At 38.0% G+C, this 22,717-nt stretch overlaps 1 protein-coding gene and 1 pseudogene across 1 annotated transcript in view; one reads left to right on the top strand and one right to left on the bottom strand.

Moving 5' to 3' along the window:
* IL7 (interleukin 7) overlaps positions 1-19,640 on the bottom strand; it is a 47,430-nt gene extending 27,790 nt beyond the window's left edge. Inside the window, exons 1-2 of the mRNA XM_054595686.1 lie at positions 19,552-19,640; positions 14,026-14,159 (exon numbers count right to left, since the gene is read on the bottom strand). Coding sequence (XP_054451661.1) covers positions 14,026-14,159; positions 19,552-19,561 — 144 coding nt within the window. The 5' untranslated portion in view covers positions 19,562-19,640. The remainder of the gene's footprint in view (positions 1-14,025; positions 14,160-19,551) is intronic.
* Positions 1,629-2,843, top strand: LOC129088355 (dnaJ homolog subfamily A member 1-like; annotated as a pseudogene).
* Positions 19,641-22,717: the final 3,077 nt, after the last annotated feature.

The following is a 22,717-nucleotide window of genomic DNA, read 5'->3' as shown; positions in this document are numbered from 1 at the left end:
ATTATTTATCATATATCATTACAATTCACATTTTTATTTGTAAGAAAAACTAATAGGTGCAAGTACTGTGCTGAGCATTATGTAGGATACAAAGATGAATCAAACATAAACTTCCCTTGACAAACTTATAGGGTAGTATGTGAAATAAGATACAAACAGAGATAAGTATAGAAGGAGTACAGAGATAAGAATCACAAACAATTTTAAAATGAAATTAAGAAAGCAATCCCACTTACAATAGCATCAAAGACACATAAAATGCTTAGAAATAAATTTAACAAAAGCAGTTCAAAACTTACTGTCTGGAAACTACAAAACATTGTTGTTGAAAGAAATTAAAGAAGATCTAAACAATGGAAAAGCATACCATATTCATGGATTATAAGGACCACTATGCATTTAAAAAAAAACAATTCCCTACATTATCTACAGGTGAATAAAATTTCTATCAGAATCCCAACTCACTTCCTAGAAATTGATGAACTGATTCTAAAATTTATATGGAATTGAGAGGGACCTGAGATAGCCAAACAATCTTGGAAAAAACAAACTAGAAGAACTCACACTTCCTGATTTCAAAATTTACTTCAAATCAATGGCAATAAAGACAGAATGTACTAGCACAGAATACTAAACATATGTATGTGTTTGTGCATATTACTTTATATGTGTGTATATATAGAATAGTAAATATATATACATAAAAGTGAATAGTCCAGAAATAAACCCATAAATGTATGGTCAAAAGATGTCAGAACTGTTCAATGGAGTAAAAAATAGTCTTTTGTTCTCCAGGTATGGCTTATTTGTTGCTTTATAAGATAATATTTCTTAATAAATTTCAATCCAGTCCTTGATTATATGTTCACTGAAGACCACTTAATATTATTATTTGTAAGAATTTGGCATAGAGCATTATACACAGTAGGGGATTGATGAATATTTATGAAAGGAGGAAAATAAGACAAGCCATCAATGAAGGAAAGGAGGAAGGAAAAGAAGAAAAGAGGAAAATAAAACATTTTTTTCCCATGTCTCAAAAAATTTGAGCCCTCTGAGGGACCCCAGAGATAATTCAATTTCCACATTTTATATGGGACTGAAGAGTCCAAAGAGGTTAAATGAGGTATCCAAGATCACAGTACTTGCTAAGAACAAAGCTAGTAACAAATATGGTCTTCTGATCCTTTTCTCAGTGTCCCTCACACTGCACTGCAATGTGAGTTCACTGAACTTAGAGCGGGTTCTCCCCATATCAGCTAATACCCACAGAGTGTAATATATGGTTTTACAGAGCTGATGCAACAGAATTTAGGTATCAGACTAAAATCAGGGGACTATTGTATTTTTTTTTTTTTTTTACTTCATAACTTCTTTCAAAATAAGGGAGGGATATACATGAAATTATCCAGTAGGCCTCCCAGATCACCACCATTCCTCAAAACCAGGGATCTCTGGGGATGAGGACCAGCAACTTGCATCTTAACAAGCCTTTTGATTTATTCTGAAGTGACCAAAAATTGTGAACCACTACTTTGCAGAGGAGCAGTGGATTCCAGAGCTGCACACAGTAACATGCTCTTTCCCACTCCTCCACACCTGCCTCGGCCGCTCACCAGCTGTCAAAAATGGTGAAAAAACCCACTTACTATGATGTTTTGGGGGTCAAACCCAATGCCACCCAGGAAGAATTGAAAAAGGCTTACAGGGAGCTGGCCTTGAAGTACCACCCTGATAAGAATCCAAATGGAGAGAAGTTTAAACAGATTTCTCAAGGTTATGAAATGCTCTCTGATGCAAAGAAAAGGGAATTATATGATAAAGGAGGAGAACAGGCAATTAAAGAAGATGGAGCAGGTGGTGTTTTGGCTCCCCCATGGACATCTTTGATCTGTTTTTTGAGGAAGAGGAAGGATGCAGAGGAAAAGGAGAGGTAAAAATGTTGTGCATCAGCTCTCGGTAACCTTAGAAGATTTATATAATGGTGCAACAAGAAAACTAGCTCTAGAAAAGAATGTGACTTGTGACAAATGTGAAGGCTGAAGTGATAAGAAAGGAGCAGTAGAGTGCTGTCCCAATTGCCGAGGTACTGAGATGCAAATAAGAATGCATCAGCTAAAACCTGGAATGGTTCGGCAAATTCAGTCTGTGTGCATGGAGTACCAGGGCCATGGGGAATGGATCAGTCCTAAAGACAGATGCGAAAGTGGCAATGGAAGGAAAATAGTTTAAGAGAAGAAGATTTTAGACGTTCATATTGACAAAGGCATGAAAGATGGCCAGAAGATAACATTCCATGGTGAAGGAGACCGAGAACCAGGACTAGAGCCCGGAGATATTATCATTGTTGTAGATCATAAGGACCATACTGTTTTCACTCAGTGAGGAGAAGACCTTTTCATGTGTATGGACATACAGCTGGTTGAAGCATTGCATGGCTTCCAAAAGCCAACAGTTACTCTTGACAACAGAACCACAGTCATCACCTCTCATCCAGGTCAGATCAAGCATGGAGATATCAAGTGTGTGCTAAATGAAAGCACACCAATTTATCATAGACCATATGAAAAGGGTCACCTAATCATCGAATTTAAGGTACACTTTCCTGAGAATGGCTTTCTCTCTCCTGATAAACTCTCTTTGCTGGAAAAACTCCTAGCTGAAAGGAAGGAAGTAGAAGAGATTGATGAAATCAGCCAGGTAGAACTGGTGGACTTTGATCCAAATCAAGAAAGATGATGCTATTACAATGAAGAAGCATATGAGGGTGATGAACATCATCCTAGGGGTGGTGTTCAGCATCAGATCTCTTAATGAGGCCAGTGAATGACATTCACTGCTGACATTTTATATATAGTCATGAATGAGTGAAGGATTATAATCATAATATGCTCATAACTTGCTATTGTTTTTGTTTTAATATTCAACTATAGTAGTGTTTTAAAAGTTAAGTGAAGAATAAACTCAAAATACAAAAGCTCAAAAAAAGTTAATTGTAAATTGACTTTTATCTCAATGCAAAATAATTAAAAATACAAAATGAATAAATATTTAAAAAGGCAATGTCACAATAAATCAAAGAAATGTAAATCAAAACAGAAGTTTATTTTTCCATTGCCTTGACATATTTTATCAAAAAAAAAAAAGAATATTCAATGCTGATAAGAGTTTTTATTGCTGTAAGAACTATAAATTGATCAGTTATTTCTGGAAAATAATTTGGTTATATGTATTAAGAAACTTAAAAATGCTAAATCTATTTAACTTAGTTGTCCCAATTCTAGGAATCTAAATTCCATATTTGGCAGATCATATAAAATGAGTACCTTTATAATTTATTATGAACCTCCCTTCCCTGGACCCTATTTGGATTCTATGTAATAGTTTTCAGCATGTCTATTTTCTTACTTCTACAACTAGATTTCATCTCCCCAAGTAGATTTCATCTTCTTTCCCTGTAATTCATCCAGTCTGGTTACCATCTTAAAGTTCCTGATACTCTTTTGATGTTATTTATCATCACAACTCCCTAACCCATGTTTTTCCTCAAAAACTGGGGTTTGAGGGGTGCTATTCACTGATTTGCCTGGTAAGGGCATTTTCTAGAACCAAAATGCTTGCATTTGAATTCCAGCCTTGCTACTTGCCAGGCATGTTATCTGGGTCTCTGTATGTTTATTACATAGAGTTGTAGAAATTATAAAATTAATACATGGAAACTTCTCAGAGCAGCACTGGCAAATAGCAAAGCCTATTATTATTACATCACGATCACCTTACAGAGATATTGTGAAACTCAAATAAGATAATGTGCATGAAACTCTTTTATAATGCACTATTATCATTTTGTATTATGGTAACATGTGTCTCCATCATCCCCATACATTTTAGAAAAAGAAGGACTATCACTTATTTTAATGGCCCACTTTGCTCATAGCAAATGCTCAAAAATTTGTATTTTAATGAAATGTTACTTTATGATTAAATCACCATTAACTTTTAGTTACATTTAGAAGAAAGTCTAAATATGATTACATCAAGACTGCTCCCTATCTTGCCATATAATACATAGGACCACTCATGTCTTCTGCTATGTCCATGGTCTTCAAAAAGTGGAGTCCACAATGGATGGTCTACTGCAACAAGGAAGGGCAATTTCAAAAAATTCTATCACAATTTAGTTTTTATCTCATCTTGGTAAATTTTCATTTTTCTACATATCATTACTAATGAAAATACTATGAAAATGCTATAATACGTAAATAAATGTTAAATGTGTAATGGAAATACAGGCTCAAAAAAATTTTACCAAAGGGATATACTATCTACAAAATCTAGAGATCAGCACACCACTCCACAATGTGGTCTGTCTCCTTGCACCAAGATGACCTTATTCATCTCTTCCTAGCACACATTTATATCTTTCCAAATCTGGCTCACAACTTTTTAAGTTGCAACTTGAATTCTTCACCCAAGACCTAACTATCACCAAAAATAAGCTTCTTAAAAGCCGTGTCTACACCTGGTCCCTCATTGCCTTATCTCCAATCTTCTACCACCCCAACATGCCAAAGTGTTTTCCATAATAACATGTTCTAAATAAATGTCTGCTGAGTGAATAAACTAACACAGAGATTGCTACTGGGAGGCTGGAGAGGGTGCTGGTTACCGGCAGAAGCTCAGATCCTTCTAATACTTCATAGACTGAGCAGCCTGAACCTCAGATTTTCCTCTGTGAAACAAAGCTAGAAAAGTACCTGTCTGATAGGGTTGAGAGGGTTAAATCAGTTATAACCTGGAGCATAACCAGGCCTTGCGAGTGTCAGTATTTTTAGGATCTCCTTGAGATTTAAACACAGTCATGTCTGAAAAGTACCTGGTACACACCAAATGAGTGAGTCACTCAATCTTCTCTACCAATCACCTCATATTTACAACTTTCCTGAGGTTATCACAGCACTGTTCACTTGGGTTGATTACTTCACATACTTTTCCCTTTCTTGCAAATTAATCTCCTTAAGATAAGTAGCCATGCTTTGCTTTAATAGTATCATTGTTGCTACTGTGCACTTTAATAAGATTAGCTCCTCTGTTTTTCTGGGGTGGGGGAGCTGTGAATCTGGTGACTAAACTCTCCCTTTGAATTGTCACTAGCATTTTTATTTATTTTTTACTTTTTGCAGTTTCACATGAGTGTTGCAGAACTAATACTGGTTGATCCACTGCCCAGATCATAATATTAAATAAAAAAATTATCTTGACTTAGGAAGATTAATTTAGTAGTATTGTTTAGTCCAGAAAATGTCAAAAATTTATGAAACATACCATGAAAAATAGTATAGTCACTTTAGAAAACAGTTTGGCAGTTTTATTCAAACCTTAACATGGTCTTCTCATATAATCCACTCTCCTAGTTATTTATCCAAGTGAGTTGAAAACTAACTTTATATGTCCACACGAAACCCCACACATGAATGTTTATAGAATATTTACTAATAAGTGCCAAAAATTAGGAGGAACCAAGACATGTCTTTCTCCCATCCAAGTACTAATAGGCCCAACAATACATGTCTTTCTATCAGTGAATGGAGAAACAAACTGAGGAATAATAATTCAATGAAATTTTATTCAGCAAGAAAAATAGATGACGTATCAAGCCACAGTAAGTCATGGGGAAACCTTAACTACACAACTAGTCCAAAAAAGGTAAACTGCATGACTCCAACTATATGACATACCAGAAAGGCAAAACTAGAGATACCACAAACAGGTCAGTTGTTGCCATGGGTTCAAGGGGAGGAGAGGAGAGATGAATTGGTAGAGCACAGTTTTAAGGGTAGTGAAACCATTCTGTATGATACTATATTGACAGACACATGACACTAGTATTTGTCAAAACCTATAGAACTGTACAACACAAAGAGTGAAACTGATGTCAACTACAAACTTTAATAATGTATCAAGGTTGGTTCATCAATTGTAACAAATGTACCACAAAATTGCAAGATGTTAATAATAGAGGGAATTGTGCTGAGAGAGAATGGGCACCTGAAAGTTCTTTACATTCTGTGCAACCCTTTTGTAAACCTATACCTGCTCTAAAAATACAATCTATTATTAAAAAATGAGCGGTTCAAGATGGCAGAAGGATGAATGGAAGTCACATTGACCTCCTCCAAGAACCAATGTGGAATTACAACTAAATCGTATAGAAATCACCTGGAACAAACAACTGAACAATAACGAGAGAGGAGTTTTATAACCTTGGACAGACAGAGGAATCGGCTTTAGCACAACCTAACTGGTAAGGAGTGTGGTAGAAACTTGAGAAGGAGGGTGGGGAACCAACAGGTGGCAGTGCCAGAGGGATATTAAAATGGTGAACTGGATACCCCTGAGAAAAGTGGGGTCTGAACCATAGGTGGGGATCTCCAGACTACAGCATCAGAGTCCAAAGAGAACATAGATAATGGACAGCTGCAAAAAGCATCAGGGTTGCTCTCTGACAGAGATGTGTGACTAGAGACGTAAAGAGCCATTTCAAGGGCCAATGCATAAATTTTTGTTTGCAGCCACTTACCCTGGGCTCCAGAAAATGAAGGGGCAGAGTGGGCTGGAGACACCTGAGGAAAGACTGGGGAGGATGCTTTGGGGAGAGAACTGAGGGAGTAGCCAGCAGGATTCTGGTGCCGACTCATTCCCTCATATGGCAGCAGCCATCATGCTCAGGCAGACCACTCCCCTGAGCAGCAACAGTATGAGAGGAAACATTAGCACCACCCCTAAGGAGGCTCTGCCCTGGCCTGTTGGTGCTGTGCTAAAGCCTGACTGCTGAATACAGTGTAGCAGTCACAGATAGTAGATTCCTGGCTAAAGGGGGCACAGAGTAGACTACAGACAGTTGAGAAGAGAACTGAGAGAGCAGCAAGTGGGATCACAGTGCCAACTCCTCCCCCATATAGCATTAGACATCTTCCTGAGGCAGACCACTCGCCTTAGTGGCAGCAGCGCAAAAGTACACAAAAACCTCACCCACAGGAGGGACTCTGTCCTGCCCTGTGGTGACTAAGCCTGAATGTTGAGTGCAGAATGACTAGATTAACAACTGAAGGAGACAACCACAGACAGTAGATTCCTGGAAGTCTCAAACAGACTGCCTAATGTCAGAATGAGGTCAATATCTGACATCATTCGAGGCAGACCCAGAAAGAAAAAGCAGTGGTCTCCTACCATAGAAGTTTAAATCACAAAGTCAGGAAATCAAGCCAGAACAATTCCAGAGGGAAAAAAAAGAGTCTCACAAACAATGGCAAGACAAAGAAATACCTCCCAATCGAATGGAAAGGAGGAATCTCCAGAAAGAGAACTAAATGAAATAGAGGCAAGTAAACTATCAGATACTGAGTTCAAAACAATGGTTCTAAGGAAGCTCAGTGAGTTCAGTGAGCTCAAATAGACCTATGAAAAACTACAGGAAAACTATGAGGAACTTACTGCAAATTATATCAGCATAAGAAAGGATGTACAAATTATCAATAAGAGGCAGGAGGAAATGAAGAATACAGTTTCTGAATTGGAAAACAGGAGAAAGAATCGAAAGCAGGCTAGATGAAGCAGAGGATCAAATCACCTGGGCTTGAGGACATAGTAGAAAAAAAGCTCCCAGAAAGAGCAAGAAAATGAAAAAAGACTCAAAAAGAATGAAGAAACATTGATGGAAATGCAGGACAACCAAAGAGTAATAACATCCATATAACAGGGATACCAGTAGGAAAAGAGGAGGAGGAAAGGATAGAGATCTTTTGAAAAAGAAATTATGGAAAACTTTCCTAATCTGAGGAAAGAAAAAGTCACACAAGTCCAGGAAGCACAGAGGGTTCCATTTAAGAGGAACCCAATGAGGTCTACTCCAAGACACATCATCTTTAAAATGGCAAATAACAAAGACAAACAGATTCCTAAAGACAGCAAGGGAGAAAGAGGTAGCAACATATCAGGGAGCCCCAGGACCGCTAGCAGCTGTCTTCTCAACAGAACACTACAAGCCAGAAGGGAATGCCAAGAAATATTCCACGTAATGAAAAGCAAAGGCCTGCAACCAAGATTGTTCTCCCAAGCAAGGCTCTCAATTAAAATGGAAGGGGAAATAAGGAGTTTACCACACAAAATACACCTCCACCAAAGCAGCATGAAAAATATGCTAAAGGAACTACTTTAAGAAGATGAAGAAAAAGAGTCTATGAATACCCAATTCCTTTAACAGTCACCAATACATGATATACCAATATTTCTGATACTTATTAATCTGATTGTGACAATGATGTGTAATTTTAATTGTTTCTTTTTATTGTTGAAACTAAACCTGTTTTTGTATATTTATTGCCTATTTCTATTATTTTTAAAAAGCTTTAAATGACTTTTTGGTATTCTTTACCCATGTTTTGATTAAATGTTTGTTGAATTTTTTCCATTAAAAAAATAACTATTAACCCTTCCTTAGATGTGTTGCAAATACTTCGCTATTTTATTACTTGCCCTCTAAACTTTTTATATGTATGTTACTGTATAGTCTTAAATGTTTAATATAGTCATATTGTCAATACTTTCCTATACAGCTTCTGGAGTTGAATATGTTACTTCAGGGTAAGAAAAATATTATTATGTATTTTCTCCTAAAATTCCTCAGATTTTACATATTGATTTTTAACTCACCTGAATATTTTTGAATAATATGTGAAATGGGGCTCTATATTTGTCCTATTTCAAGTAATAGTGGTTCATTCACCTTATTTGTTGAATAAGCCTTAATTTCCCCATTGATTTGAAATACTAATTTGATCATATATTACATTGTTAGATATATACACTTGTTTCTAGAATGCTCATTTTATTTCTTTGGTCTACCTGGTTATTTCTGTGCTGGTATTATGTTTTAATTGCTGAGACTGTATAATGGATTAAATTTTTTAAATATTTTATAATGGATCTTGACATTTAAAAAAAATTAAAAAGAAAAAGTAATGATGGAAAACTTCCTTAATTGGAGGAGAGAAAAAGTCACACAAGTCCATGAAGCATAGAGGGTCCCATTTAAGAGGAACCCAATGAGGCCCACTCCAAGACACATCATCATTAAAATGGCAAATATCATAGACAAACAGAGAATCCTAAAGGCAGCAAGGGAGAAACAGGTAGTAACATACAAGATAGGCCCTGATATAGCTAGCTGCTGACTTCTTAACAGAAACACTACAAGCCGGAACGGAATGGCAAGAAAGATTTTAAGGAATGAAAAGCAAAGGCCTGCAACCAAGAGTGCTCTACCCATCAAGGCTCTCAATTAAAATGAAAGGTGAAATAAGGAATTTCCCAGACAAAAGAAGGCTAAAAGAATACAATTCCACCAAATCAGCACTGCAAAGTATGCTGAAGGGACTGTTTTAAGAAGATAAAGGAAAAGAGTGAGAAAGAGAAGAACACAGATACAACGGGAAAAAATGAATAAGTACCTATCAATAATTGCTTTAAATGTAAATGGATTAAATGCTCCAATCAAAAGACACAGGACAGCTGAATGGATAAGAAAACATTATCCACACATCCTGCTTACAAGAGACCCCACTTATAACAAAGGACCTACACAAACTGAAAGTAAAGGGATAGAAAAAATATTCCAAGGAAATGGACAGGAAAAAGAAAGCAGGGTAGCAATACTTATATCAGACCAAATAGATTTCAAAACAAAGGCCAAAGAAAGAGACCCAGAAGGACACTACATAATACTCAAAGGAAGAACCCATCAAGAAGACACACATTGTAAATCCATATCTACCCAACAGAGGAGAACCCAAATATATAAGGAAATTCTTGGAGGACTTCAAGAAAGATATACACAGCAACACGTGATAGTAGGGGATTTTAACACCCCATGGTCAACAATGAAGAGATCTTCCAAACAAAACATCAACAATGATATTATGGAACTGAATGACACATTAGATCAAGTGTACTTAACTGAATGTGTATATATATGCACACACACACACACATATATATATAACCTTTCATCCCAAAGAAGCAAAATACATGTTTTTTCAAACGCACATGGAATATTTTCAAAGATAGACCACATGATCGGACACAAAACAAGCCTCAGCAAACTCAAGAAAATTGAAATCATAACAAGCGTTTTCTCAGACCACAAGAGCTTGAAATTAGAAACCAACCTCAAAGAAAAAACTCAAAAACATTTAAAATCATGGAGACTGAATAGCATGCTATTAAACCTTGAATGGGTCAATGAAGATATCAAAGAAGAAAACAGAAAGTTTCTGGAAACAAATGAAAATGAACACACAACAAACAGTCCAAAACCTATGGGAGAGAGTGAAGGCAGTCCTGAGAAGGAAAGTCATAGCAATACAATCCTACCTTAAAAAGATAGAAACATTTCAAATAAATGACCTAAGTCTACATCTTCAAGAACTGGAGAAACAACAACAAACAAAGCCCAGAGCAAGTAGAAGGAAGGAAATCATAAAATCAGAGCAGAACTGAATGACATAGAGACTAAAAGAACAATTCAAAAGATCAACAAATCGAGGAGCTGGTTCTTTGAAAAGATAAACAAAATTGACAAGCCTTTAAGCAAACTCATCAAGAAGATGAGGGAAAGGACCCAAATAAATAATATCAGAAATGAATGTAACAACTGATACCATAGAAATACAAAGGATTGTTGTAAATTACTATTGTGCCATTGAACACCTGGGTGAAATAGAAAAACTTCTAGAAAATATAACCTTCCAATGCTGAATGAAAAAGAATCATAAAGCCTGAACAGGCCAATAACAGCTGGTGAAATGGAAGCAGTAATCAATAAACTCTTGGCACACAAAAGCCCTCAACCAGAGAGTTTCACAGGAGGATTTTACAAAGCATTTAAGGACGAACTAACCCCTGTCTTTCTCAGACTATTCCAAAAAAATCCAAGTAGAGGGAAGACTCCCAAACTCTTTTTATGAGGCCAGCATCATCCTGATCCTAAAACCAAATAAAGACACAACCAAGAAAGAAATCTACAGGCCAATATCATAGATGAACAGAGATGCTAAAATCCTCAACAAGATATTGGCAAACTGCATCCAGCAATACATTAAAAAGATCATACACCATGATCAAGTGGGATTCATCCCAGGGATGCAAGGATGGTTCAATATTTGCAAATCAATAAAAGTAATACAGAAGACAAAAACCACTTGATCATCTCAATAGATGAGGAAAAAGCATTTGATATGGTAGAGCACCCATTTATGATAAAAACACTTAGCAAAGTGTGAATAAAGGGGGCATACCTCAATATAATAAAGGCCATATATGAAAAACCTGTAGCTAGCATCATACTCAATGGGCTAAAACTAAAATCTTCCCCACTAAGATCAGGGACAAGACAAGGCTGTCCATTTTCACCACTTCTATTCAACATAGTATTGGAAGTCCTAGCCACAGCGATCAGACAAGAAAGAGATAAAAGGCATCCAAATTGGAAAGGAGGAAGTAAAACTGTCATTGTTTGCAGATGATATGATACTGTACATAGAAAACCCTATAGACTTCACAAGAAAACTACTTGACCTAATAAGTGAATTTGGCAAAACGGCAGGATACAAAGTCAATATTCAGAAGTCAAAGGCATTTTTGTACACTAACAATGAATTATCAGAATTAGAAATCAGGAAAATAATCCCCTTTGCTATAGCAACAAAAAAAATAAAATGTCTAAGAGTAAACCTAAACAAGGAGGTAAAAGACCTGTATGCAGAAAACTATTAAGGAAGATACAAATAAATGGAAGCATATGCCATGCTCATGGATTGGAAGAACTGACATCATCAAAATGTACATACTACCCAAAGCAATTTATAGATTCAACACAATCTCTATTAAATTACCAATTACACATTTCACAGATATAAAACAAACATTTCCAAAATTTATATGGAAACATAAATGACCCCGAGTAGCTGCAGCTATTTTGAGAAAGGAGAACAAAATAGGAGGGAACACGATACCTTACATCAAACTATATAACAAGGCTACTGTAATCAAAACAGTCTGGAGCTGGCATAAGAACACATAGATTAGTGGAACAGAATAGAGAGCCCAGAAATAAACCCATGTCCCTATGGTTAATTAATATTTGACAAAGGATGCAGAAGCATAAACTGGAGTAAAAATAACCTCTTCAACCAATGGTGTTGGGAGATCTGGACAGCTACATGCAAAAATTTGAAATTGGATCATCACCTGACATCATACACAAAAATAAACTCAAGATGGATAAAAGACTTAAATATAAGTCATGACATCATAAAAGTCCTGGAGGAGAACATTGGCAGGAAACTCTCAGATATCTCGTGCAGCAGTGTTTTCACTGTAATGTCCCCTAGAGCAAGGGACATAAAGGAAAAAATAGACATATGGGGCTTCATCAAAATAAAATATTCCTGCATGGCTAAAGAAAGCAACAGCAAAACAAAAAAGGAATCAACCATATGGGAAAATATATTTGCCAATGATACCTCAGACAGGGGTTTGATCCTCAAAATATATTACGAACTCACATGACTCCACTCCCAGAAGACAGACAATCCAATTAAAAATGGGTAAAAGACCTGAACAGACACTTCTCCAGAGAGGATATACACAGGGTTCAGAAGCATATGAAAGGATCTCAGCATCACTAACCATCAGAGAAATGCAAATTAAATCCACAATGAGGTACCACTTCACACCAGTCAGAATGGCCATCATAAACAAATCAATAAACAAGTGCTAGCAAGGTTGTGGAGAAAAGGGAACCTTAGCACACTGTTGGTGGGAATGCAGACTGGTATAGACCTTGCGGAAAACATTTTAGAATTTCTTCAAAAAGCTAAAAATGGAACTGCCTTTTGACCCAGTGATTCCACTTCTGGAATTATACCCTAAGAATCCCAAAACTCTAGTTCAAAAGAACGTATGCACCCCAATGTTCATAGCAGCACAATTTACAATAACCAACTGCTGGAAGCAACCTAAATGCCCATCAGTAAAGGAGTGGATCAAAAAACTATGGTACATTTATACAATGGAATAGTATGCAGCATAAAAAAGAAAGAGCAACTACCTTTTGCAACAGGATGGATGGAACTGGAGAGCATTATGCTAAGTGAAATAAGCCAGGGGGTGAAAGTGAAATACCATATGACCTCACCTATAAGTAGAACCTAATCAACAAAATGGACAAACAAGCAAAATATAACCAGCAACATTGAAAGAAAAAAAGACACACTGACAGTATCAAGAGGGAAGGTGGGAGGGCAGTAATGGGAAAAAGAAGGGGAAGGGTCAAAACAAGGAACATGTATAAAGGAACATGACAAAGCCAAAGTGGAGAAGGGTTGAGGGTGAGAGGTGGGGGTGGGTGAGGCAGGGGAAAGTGGTGGTGCAAAAATGGAGACAAATGTATATGAACAATAAATTTTTTTAAATTGACCAAAGTAAATAGAAAAATTAACTCATAACAAATTATATATGCATATGTATAAAAATATGTACATAACATATGCATGTACACATATTCAGATAAAATAAAATAACTATCTCTTTTCATGATAATTTTTAAATGTGATATTCTGTTATTTTCTCCCTCTTCGTATAATGCTTCTATAGAGACTAGCTGTTAATGGGAGGCAAGGAAATGCACACAGCTATGCTAAATTATGCTTGCAAGAAATTTGATAATGAACGACAGTACAGTTTAAATGGATGGTTGTGGGGGTCTGAAAGTCTAGGAAAGAAATATTTTTAAAGGATATAATGATGCTGGCTCTGAAAACACATAGTAGCTCAATGAATTTTATTCTTTAGTTATTTCACTTTCAAGAACTACAAATGGATACTAGAATAAATACTGCATAGTGACAGTATCTATCAAATGTTTCCAATGAATTAAAGTGTGAGAAAAGCAAAAGAAGTACATACCAACTCCTTGAAGCTGACCATTATAACATGCTGATATTCTTCACCATTTTTACCTTCAATCTCACAATCAGATGATGCTACTGGCAACAGAACAAGGATCAGGGGAGGAATTCCAAAGATATACCTAAAAGAAACTAAAGTCAACAGTAAGTAAGAATAAGCTAAATGTTATAAGTCATATTATCTAATTTGATAGTAGTGTTTCAGTGGGCTTGACCACGTATTTCTAATAATTGTAAACATGTGTCTTGCTTTTTTGATAGAGTGCGAAGAACTCTAAAATTCAATATTAAATAACAACCAAAGACAGAATTTTTTGTTTATGTTTCTTTCACTTTTTAGTTGAGAAATTAGTCTTTGAGAAAGTGCAGAAAAGGATGGATGTCAGCAGTCTCTTTGCTTCTGAGAAACATCCTAGTTTATAAATACAATTAATCTAATTTTGATTTATGTTGAATATCCCTAGAAGAAAAGGCATCCACAGGTGAATAGGCAAACTGATGACAGGTAAAATCGGTATTCATTTTTGAAATTTTATGACCTATGGCATGTATGTAAAACTCAACTCTTGTCCAACTGGATGCATTATAGGTTCATCTCCATGGTACTACTCTGTGATCATATGTATGTATGTATATATATATATGCACATATGGTTTTTACCCTTCCCAAGACTGTGAAAATTGACATTTATATTTTGACATTCATTATCTTTTCAGTATCTGTTATTTCTAAGTACCCAGAGACCCATATTCTCTTCAAACACTGCTCTGTTTACCTTCTTGGTATGTTAGAAAAACCCAGTAAATAAGTTCACACCCTGTTAACTAATGATTTTTATCTCTTTTTAATAAGCCTTCCTAATTAGGAGCAATTGTCTAATCAAAAGGAATGAAATCATAAGTGATATCATTTGGAGCAGTAATATTACATGGAATAGAAAGCCAGTTGTTCCCTGAGACATAAAAGTCTTGTTATATAGGGACTTAATTCTTCATAAGCTTGCCAGAGTATCTTCTCTACATCTTTCTGTAAACTCTTGGGTTGTATTGACAATATATTTTCTGTGAATTCCCCAACTGAACTTTAACTATACTTGTTGAGTGCAAGATATTTCACATGTGCACCTTCTCTGATTAAGATTACAAACAATACTCCTTAGAGCCCAAGGTACTAATGTTGTGCCAATGACCTAAAGACTATTACATATATTGCAAAGTTCTCAATAACATTGTCACCTATGATATTGGCATCTGTCATATAAAAATTGGCAGCAATTAATAAATTATGTGCTATTGATTACCCATATTTTACAAATAAAGCAGGGTGGGTAGCAGATACGGAAGCAAATATGAATCCTACATGAATCTCATCCTCATGTGTCACTGACACTTGGAAAGGCAGGAGAAACAAAATAAGACATGGAATCTACTCATTGCACTGCATGAAATATTTATACACATGAAAAGCAATAATTCACATAGGAGATTAATAATAATTATGACACTAGTTGCCTTTAACTGAATACATACAATGTGTCAAGCATTGTTAAGTGTTACATCCATATTATTTCTAAAGAACAAGAGTTCTGCAAGTTAATCTTTTCTGAAACATGGATAGTAGATGCCAGATATAGATTTTAACCTGAGCTTGCTGCCTTGCCAGGATTTGATCAGAAATTCCCATCACCTTTTGATAATATATAATCACTTTGGTCTTCTGAATGCAAACCACTTCCATGCAACATTATACAGCTCTGCCTGTCTCTTCCACTACTGTCCCTTCATCCTGAAGATTCTCAAATGTGAACAACTACTACTGATTTATCAGGTCCTAACTTTGTAATCAGATTTGTTTGGATTGTAGAGAAACGAACTTTTCTCTGTCCACATGGTGTACTCTGGGAGAGTAGATGATACAGGAAAAGTATCTGGCATCTAACTTGAAATGAGGTTTAAGGAAAATACAATAAAGTAATTAAATACTAGAGTGCAATAGAGGCAATTTTACTCGTATAAATAACTTATTTCAAAGGAACTCCTTTTATGATTTAATAAAGTAGGTTGTTTTATTTTTTATATACAGCACTAGTTGTTGTGTCTACTTCATTTCAACTTTTAATAATTTGTACTTCCAAATTCACATAAGCCTTTTTATTCATTGAAAGGCATTTTATCAATGTTTTTGAATGATAACTTGGTGGAAAATTCAGTCTTCTTTTTGTGTATTACAACTAGTTTCAGATTTTAAAACATAATTTGACTTGTCCTTAAGAAGTGTCCTTTGTTACCATTATTGTTAAATAATTTAACCCCAGAAAGACTAGGATAGTGCAGAGCATTGATGGTTTGCAGAGGGGAGATGGGATTTGTGCCTTGGTGTGATGATGGGTTGTGGACTGAATGAGTGGCAGAACATCTTTTAAGCTCCACTTCCCTGATTTGTAGAATGAAAACTTGAGGCTAAATGATTCCTTCATGTTACTCCCAATTCTCAAGCACCTTATTGCTCATAATGTGCCTGGCCATCCACATATAGTAACTCTTCAGATTTGAAATTGCTCATGGACAATGCTGCAAACACACCTAGGGCTTTGGACCCACATCTTACAGATTACCAGCTCTCTTGCTAATACCTTGCACTTTGGTCTGTAATTGAAATCCTTTCTCCACACCACATAGAGAGTAACATTAACATTGCCTGGTTTGAGCTTGTTTTAACACTGTCAAAATGGGAAAAGGACTCTTATTTTGTTTCAATTATATATCAATACCCACACTTCCCCCAACCCTGACCTTTTCATTAGGTAACAGAAAAGACAAACCATAAAGAATAATGCAAGGCAAACTTGGACTTGTGGAATTTTCTTTAGATCTCCTGAAGGGATTGAAACCGGAGAATTTGTTTTCAGTAGGGAATTTGGTTAAACCAAAATGATGGTTATCTAAAAAATTCCTGTTGGTTTTTAATTTAAGCCAAATAATACATTCAATCCTTAACTACTTAAGTTATGGGGTAAAAGTGAACATAAATAAATTAGTTTCTACAATCCATCAAATCCAATCTTTCATTGGCCTTTAAGACCGATAAGTGTTAATTGATTGTCCATTAAAAACATTACATAGACCTATTTTCACTGGAAATTTTCAAAAATGGTAAAAAGACAATCTGGATGGATTGGAAAACATCTGAATGTATAAGACTTGGCTTTAATATGATCAATTGGCACAAGCAAATGGGTGAATAAAGAAAATGTTAATGAAGAGTATAAAACAATCATATGTTGTATGGAAATCAGGCCTCTAAGGTTATTTATAAAAATGAATATGATGATGCCCACATAAAGAAATTTTATAATTGTCATAAGCATATTCAGAATGGATTGTAAATTCTATCCACAAATCCTATGATAAACAATATAGACATTTCTGAAGCCATCCTATGACACTGCATATATTTCATAACTATTTCATGAATTAAGAGCTGCCAATTACTAATATTTTTGCAGATAGAGACTCTGAAACCCAAAGATTACATATATATTTAGAAGCAAGTTTCAAATTCAAGTTATCAGGTTGAAGATTCTAGAAACAGCTTTTAACCACCAACCTACCCTGCTTCCTAAAAAAAATAAATTAATTAAAAACAACAATAACAACTGTGTGTTGTGCAGTCACAGAGAAGGTACAACAACACACTTTGCTTCACATGGACCTCACTACAATACTCCCTGGCCAAGTTCTGAAACACTGCCATCATATACCTTATCCCAGGAAAAAAGCCACTACCATTTGCTGTTATTACACTAGGATATATGTATCAGAGGAGAAACCAGAAAAAAAATCTCACATGTGATAAGACATGTAGGTTAGTCCTATGAAATGATCTTTTCCATTTTTGTTTAAGATATTTAAATGTTGATGTGGTATTGCATGTAATACTCTTCTATCCATGTTCAAGTTTTCTAATCTTTCTTAGCTCTCTGTTTTTATTATCATTCCATTTTTGGCCCTCAAATATCAGTAAATTATCTAAACTACGTAGCACAGTTGAGGACCATATAGTAGGCCCTCAATAGTTTCAACTCTCAAAAGAAGTAGCAAAGAAAAAGGATAAAGAGTAACTATCCTTAAGCTTCTAGTGAAGTGTATTGAAACAAAATGCAGAACGCCACTTCTAACCATTATTCCAAGTTTAGAATTCTAATATTGGCTTGCTGATAACAATTCATGGTACATGATTAATATAGATACATTTCAGAAAATAAAGACTCATTACTCTTAATGTACACTCTTGGCTTCGTTTTCTTATTTTTACCTTCCACTCCTGGTCAGAGGTGATGCAAGGATTAGATAGAACCAGGAACGATCCAGAAATAAGTAACTTCAGGAGACCCATGGACATTGAAAGGAAAACAAGAATATATCTAATTTCTAATTCTCCATAAACTTCTGGAGGATATCCATTATAAATCTTCCATAATTTCCTTCTATACTGTAACCCTTGGCCCTTTATTTTGTTACTGGTCTGTTAATTCCGGGCTATGTCAATTCTTGATTCTTTAATACCTATGAGATAGGAAATGGCTCTTGTGATCCCACGGTGGAGCCACGAAAGCCCACAGACCAAGCAACAAATTGACCAACGGGTTGCTCCCTATTCCAGCACTCTCCCCTACCCGGCTCCTTTTGCTTGAGGAAGTATGTACAGTAAAACATCCCAATTTCCCTCAGCAGATCTCTCCTCACATCTTTTTGCCTCACTCCTTCTTTCAGTTAACTTTTGGGCTCTTTACTTTGGCCACAATGGCTGCCAACGGAACCCAGCTCGCCCCTCTCTGCTCTTGTCCATTTCAGGTCTGTAATCCGTACAAATAAATTAGGAGAAACAGAAACCTGAAACTGGCCTCTCCCGGTGCCAGCCCGAGGACTCGGTTCCCGGCAAAAGGCACAAGGTACAGCCCCTGTCGGAAACTCCCAGCCTCGCTAAGGGAGGAAAACGGGGTTTTCCAGAGTCATATCCCCTTAGGGTTTAAAAGCACGTCTCGTGGGAGCCGCGCTTTCACTTCTTCTGGGAGTTGGGAGCTGTACGAGACCAGGTGATCCCCGACGCCGGGCGCCCGTGGGTAGTAATCTGGAGTCAGGGACGCCAGCTGGGTGTCTGGTCGAGGGGACCGAAGGCAGCGTTGCTGAGGACGACGAACAGAGCCCTCGTCTCCCTCAGAGACCCATCTGCTCCAGCTGACCCACGCAGAGGCTGCGACACTCGGTCCCGGGACAGAAAGCTGGAGTTGGGGACGGCTTCTCGCAACCTCCCCGGCGCAGCTGCCCCTGGTGCCAGTGGCTTTGGGCCAGGGGACTACGACGCAGCTGCCGGCTGCTTGTGGGAGAGCCAGTGTTCTCTGCAGGTCCAAAGTGCAAGGCCGGGCTGTTCCCGGACGCGCCTGGGCGCGGGGCCCGGCCGCGCGCCCCGGAGCCCCCAGCGTGCCGGGCACGCGAACTTGTGCGCCGGGAGCGGAGCGCTTACCATGGAACATGGTCTGCGGGAGGCGGGCGTGGTCATGATGACCGCAGCTGCAGCAGGAGCGGACTCTCACAGCCCATGGTCACTGCCAGGACCACGGTGTGCGCCGAGGTGCCGGGAGTCGGGCCGGGCTGCCGCCTCTGCGGCTGGTTCCTCTGCCCCACGCCGCGCCCGCTGCTTCATCCATCCCAGGGGAGGGGGTGGGGGGGAGCGACACACGCCACGGCCCGGCTGGGCCCTCTGCCTTTCCTAGAACTTCCGTAGGATCAGCCGCAGTGTACTTTCAGTTTCTACTTCGCGCTGGGTCTGCAGGTTCGAGCTTTGGGTTCATCAAGGGGCGCCTTCAGTGGCCCCTTCCCTCCGCGCACCTGTGTACTCCCCTGGCGTTTTTTGTGAACCTAGACCAGGGCTAGAGGAGGACTACGCAGGAGGACCGAGGGGGCGTTCTGAATTAGAGCGGTTCGAGGCAAGACGCTTTCCGGATGACCTCTAGCCGCTTGGCAGGGCTAGGTCACTGGAATAGGCAAGCATCGGTTGCCACTGTGTCACGGAAGCGACGAAAGTATAGGGCGAAAGCTGGGCTATTGCAAGTGGACGCCAGGGAGGGGGCGTAGCAGCTCTGGCCGTGGGTGTGGTGGCTGATGCCAAGCAGTCTTCTAAAGAAAGAAAGTACGAGGGATTGAGGCAGTCACACCCTCGGCCCCTTCAACCCCTATCATCCGTCTCTTTCTGCTCTTTGTAGATGCACCTGCTCAGGTGAGACCTTAGGGGAAAATAACCCTGTGGGTCCACCTACGCTGGTAAGTAGTATCTTTGGATCAGGAAATCAAAGCCCCAAAAAGGTGGAGAAAATGGAGTTTATCATAGTTAAATAACTGATTCTCACATTTATCTGAATTGTAGTCTGCAGAAGCTCTGCTTAAATGAAGGTGGGTAGTGTAAAGTAAAACCGGCTATAATAATGGCAGCTATTATGTATCTCTCGTTTGTTTTGTGGTAGTATTATGCTAAGTAAGCATTTTGCACATGTGGTTTCATACAGCATTTTCTGTGAGGTAGACAGTTTTCTTATTTGTACTTCACAGACGTGGGAACTGAGACTTCCTTAACTAACTTGGCAGAGTTCACCTAACTAGTTGGTGTGGGAGCTTATACACAATCCTGCTCCATTCTGGCTCCGGAGTCTGTGCATGGAACCCTGAGGTAGAAGTCCTTACAAATCAAGTAGAAACTAATGCCAGGTGGGGTACAGGGCCATGCATGGTGTAGATGCATCTTTGCCCCAATGTGGAGACCCTAGGAAAGGTTTCTGGAGGTTGTGGTTTCTGAATTGAGACCCCATTGGGAGTTCACCTGGGGATAGGAGCATTCCAGATTTTGTTCTGGGGAGAAGGAGGGAAGAAAGGAGATAGCAATGAAATAGAGAGCGAGACAGAGTTGATCAAGCCTGAAACATGGATCTTCTAATCATGTATTAGTCTCATGCCCTACATCCAATCCACAGTCCCACCATCTCTACCTCTTAAACATCCAAATCCAGCCTCCCAGCTCTGGGACTTGCCTGTGGTCCAACCATTAACACCCTGCAGTCCAGAATGGCCAGGTTTCACTCTTGCCCGCGACCCCTTCTCCTCATATCAGTCTGGCTACTTCCAATTGCACCAATTCTAAGGTCCTGGGTAACCTTAGGGGCTCTACTGCCCCTCTGACCCTCTGTGGCTCCAGCCACACTGTCCTGTTTCTCCCCTATCCCAGCTAAGTTTCATTCAACTTAGTACAGTATCTAGACTCTTGCATTCAGACAGGACTACTTAGGGACAGAGTAAGACCACAACAGAGTGAGAAGGCATGAATGGGAACATGCCTGAGAGAGAAAGGATGTGAGCGCAGAGGGAAATAGTGAAGAGAGAGAGGAGGATGCAAATGAGAGAAGGAGAGGGAATGGGTGGGCACAGCAGAGCACTTCCATATGACTGGAATCTAGAGTGCAGGTGAGCATGGACACACAGGAGGCTGCAGTGACTTTTAAAAGAGAATTCAGTACCTAAACACACTGAGGTTGGTTATTTATTATCCTTGACAGTGGCATTGAGGTATAGAAATTGCCCACATCCCCCCACCCCACCACGCTACTTTTCAGGGACAGATAAGAGAACATCTATCAATAGCTTCCTCGTGAGGAAATCTGTCTTTCTTTTTCATGCAATCACCATAAAACCTGGCACAATAAGGGCTTGTCCATAAGTAAACATTGGGGAAGCATGAGGAGAAAGTATTCAGAGCTCCAGGAGAAAGTTAAATTCCTCATTCTGACCCCAAAGGTAAAGAATCACTCTTCAGAAGATATTCATAAAGGATCTGGAATTTTTGTTGTGTGAAAGTGGATGCATTCTCACCATAAAGTTATTATTTTTCTATCAGAAGAAAATTCCAAAATAAAGTCTTAAATGAATTGCTGATATTTTGATAAACTGAACATTATTTTTTTTAAGACAGATGGACAATGACAAAATGTCTGTGAATTTTTATATGCTAATATTTTTGTGATTAGAGAAATGGAGTGATTATTATTATGTTTACTCATAGCTTCAGGGAATTGTGCAGAAAAGTCAACATGGAAACCCTATGTAAAGTTTATAAGTTACAACCAATAAATGCAACCAAGAAAGAAGACAACATTCTCAGGATTGGGTGGGCACAGCAGAGCACTTCCATATGAAAGTATATATAAATAAAGTAAATATAAATAAATTATATTTATTAATATAAAATATAATTTTATATTATGGTGGGCACAGCAGAGCACTTCCATATGAAAGTATATATAAATAAATTATATTTATTAATATAAAATATAATAAAAAAATGAAATAAGAGGATATAAAAGTCAACTTAAAAAGTGAGTTGTTAAAGGTTAATCAGTGTCTTTCTTAATGTTCTAGCAGGGATGTCCAAGCTTTTGGCATCTCTGGGCCACACTGGAAGAAGAAGTGTTGTCTTGGGCCACACATTAAATACAGTGCTACATACAATCACAAAGAAAAAAAAATTCATAATGTTTTAAGTAAATTTATGATTTTGTGTTAGGCCACACTCATGACCATCCAGAGCTGTGTATAGCCTGTGGGCCACAGGTTGGAGACCCCTGTGTAGAGCCTTCAATCAAAAT

This window comes from Pteronotus mesoamericanus, unplaced genomic scaffold, assembly GCF_021234165.1.
Source record: "Pteronotus mesoamericanus isolate MK-2021 breed Mesoamerican mustached bat unplaced genomic scaffold, CSHL_Meso_final scaffold_54, whole genome shotgun sequence".
Classification (NCBI taxonomy): Eukaryota; Metazoa; Chordata; class Mammalia; order Chiroptera; family Mormoopidae; genus Pteronotus; species Pteronotus mesoamericanus.
This window is presented reverse-complemented; position numbering and strand designations above follow the sequence as displayed.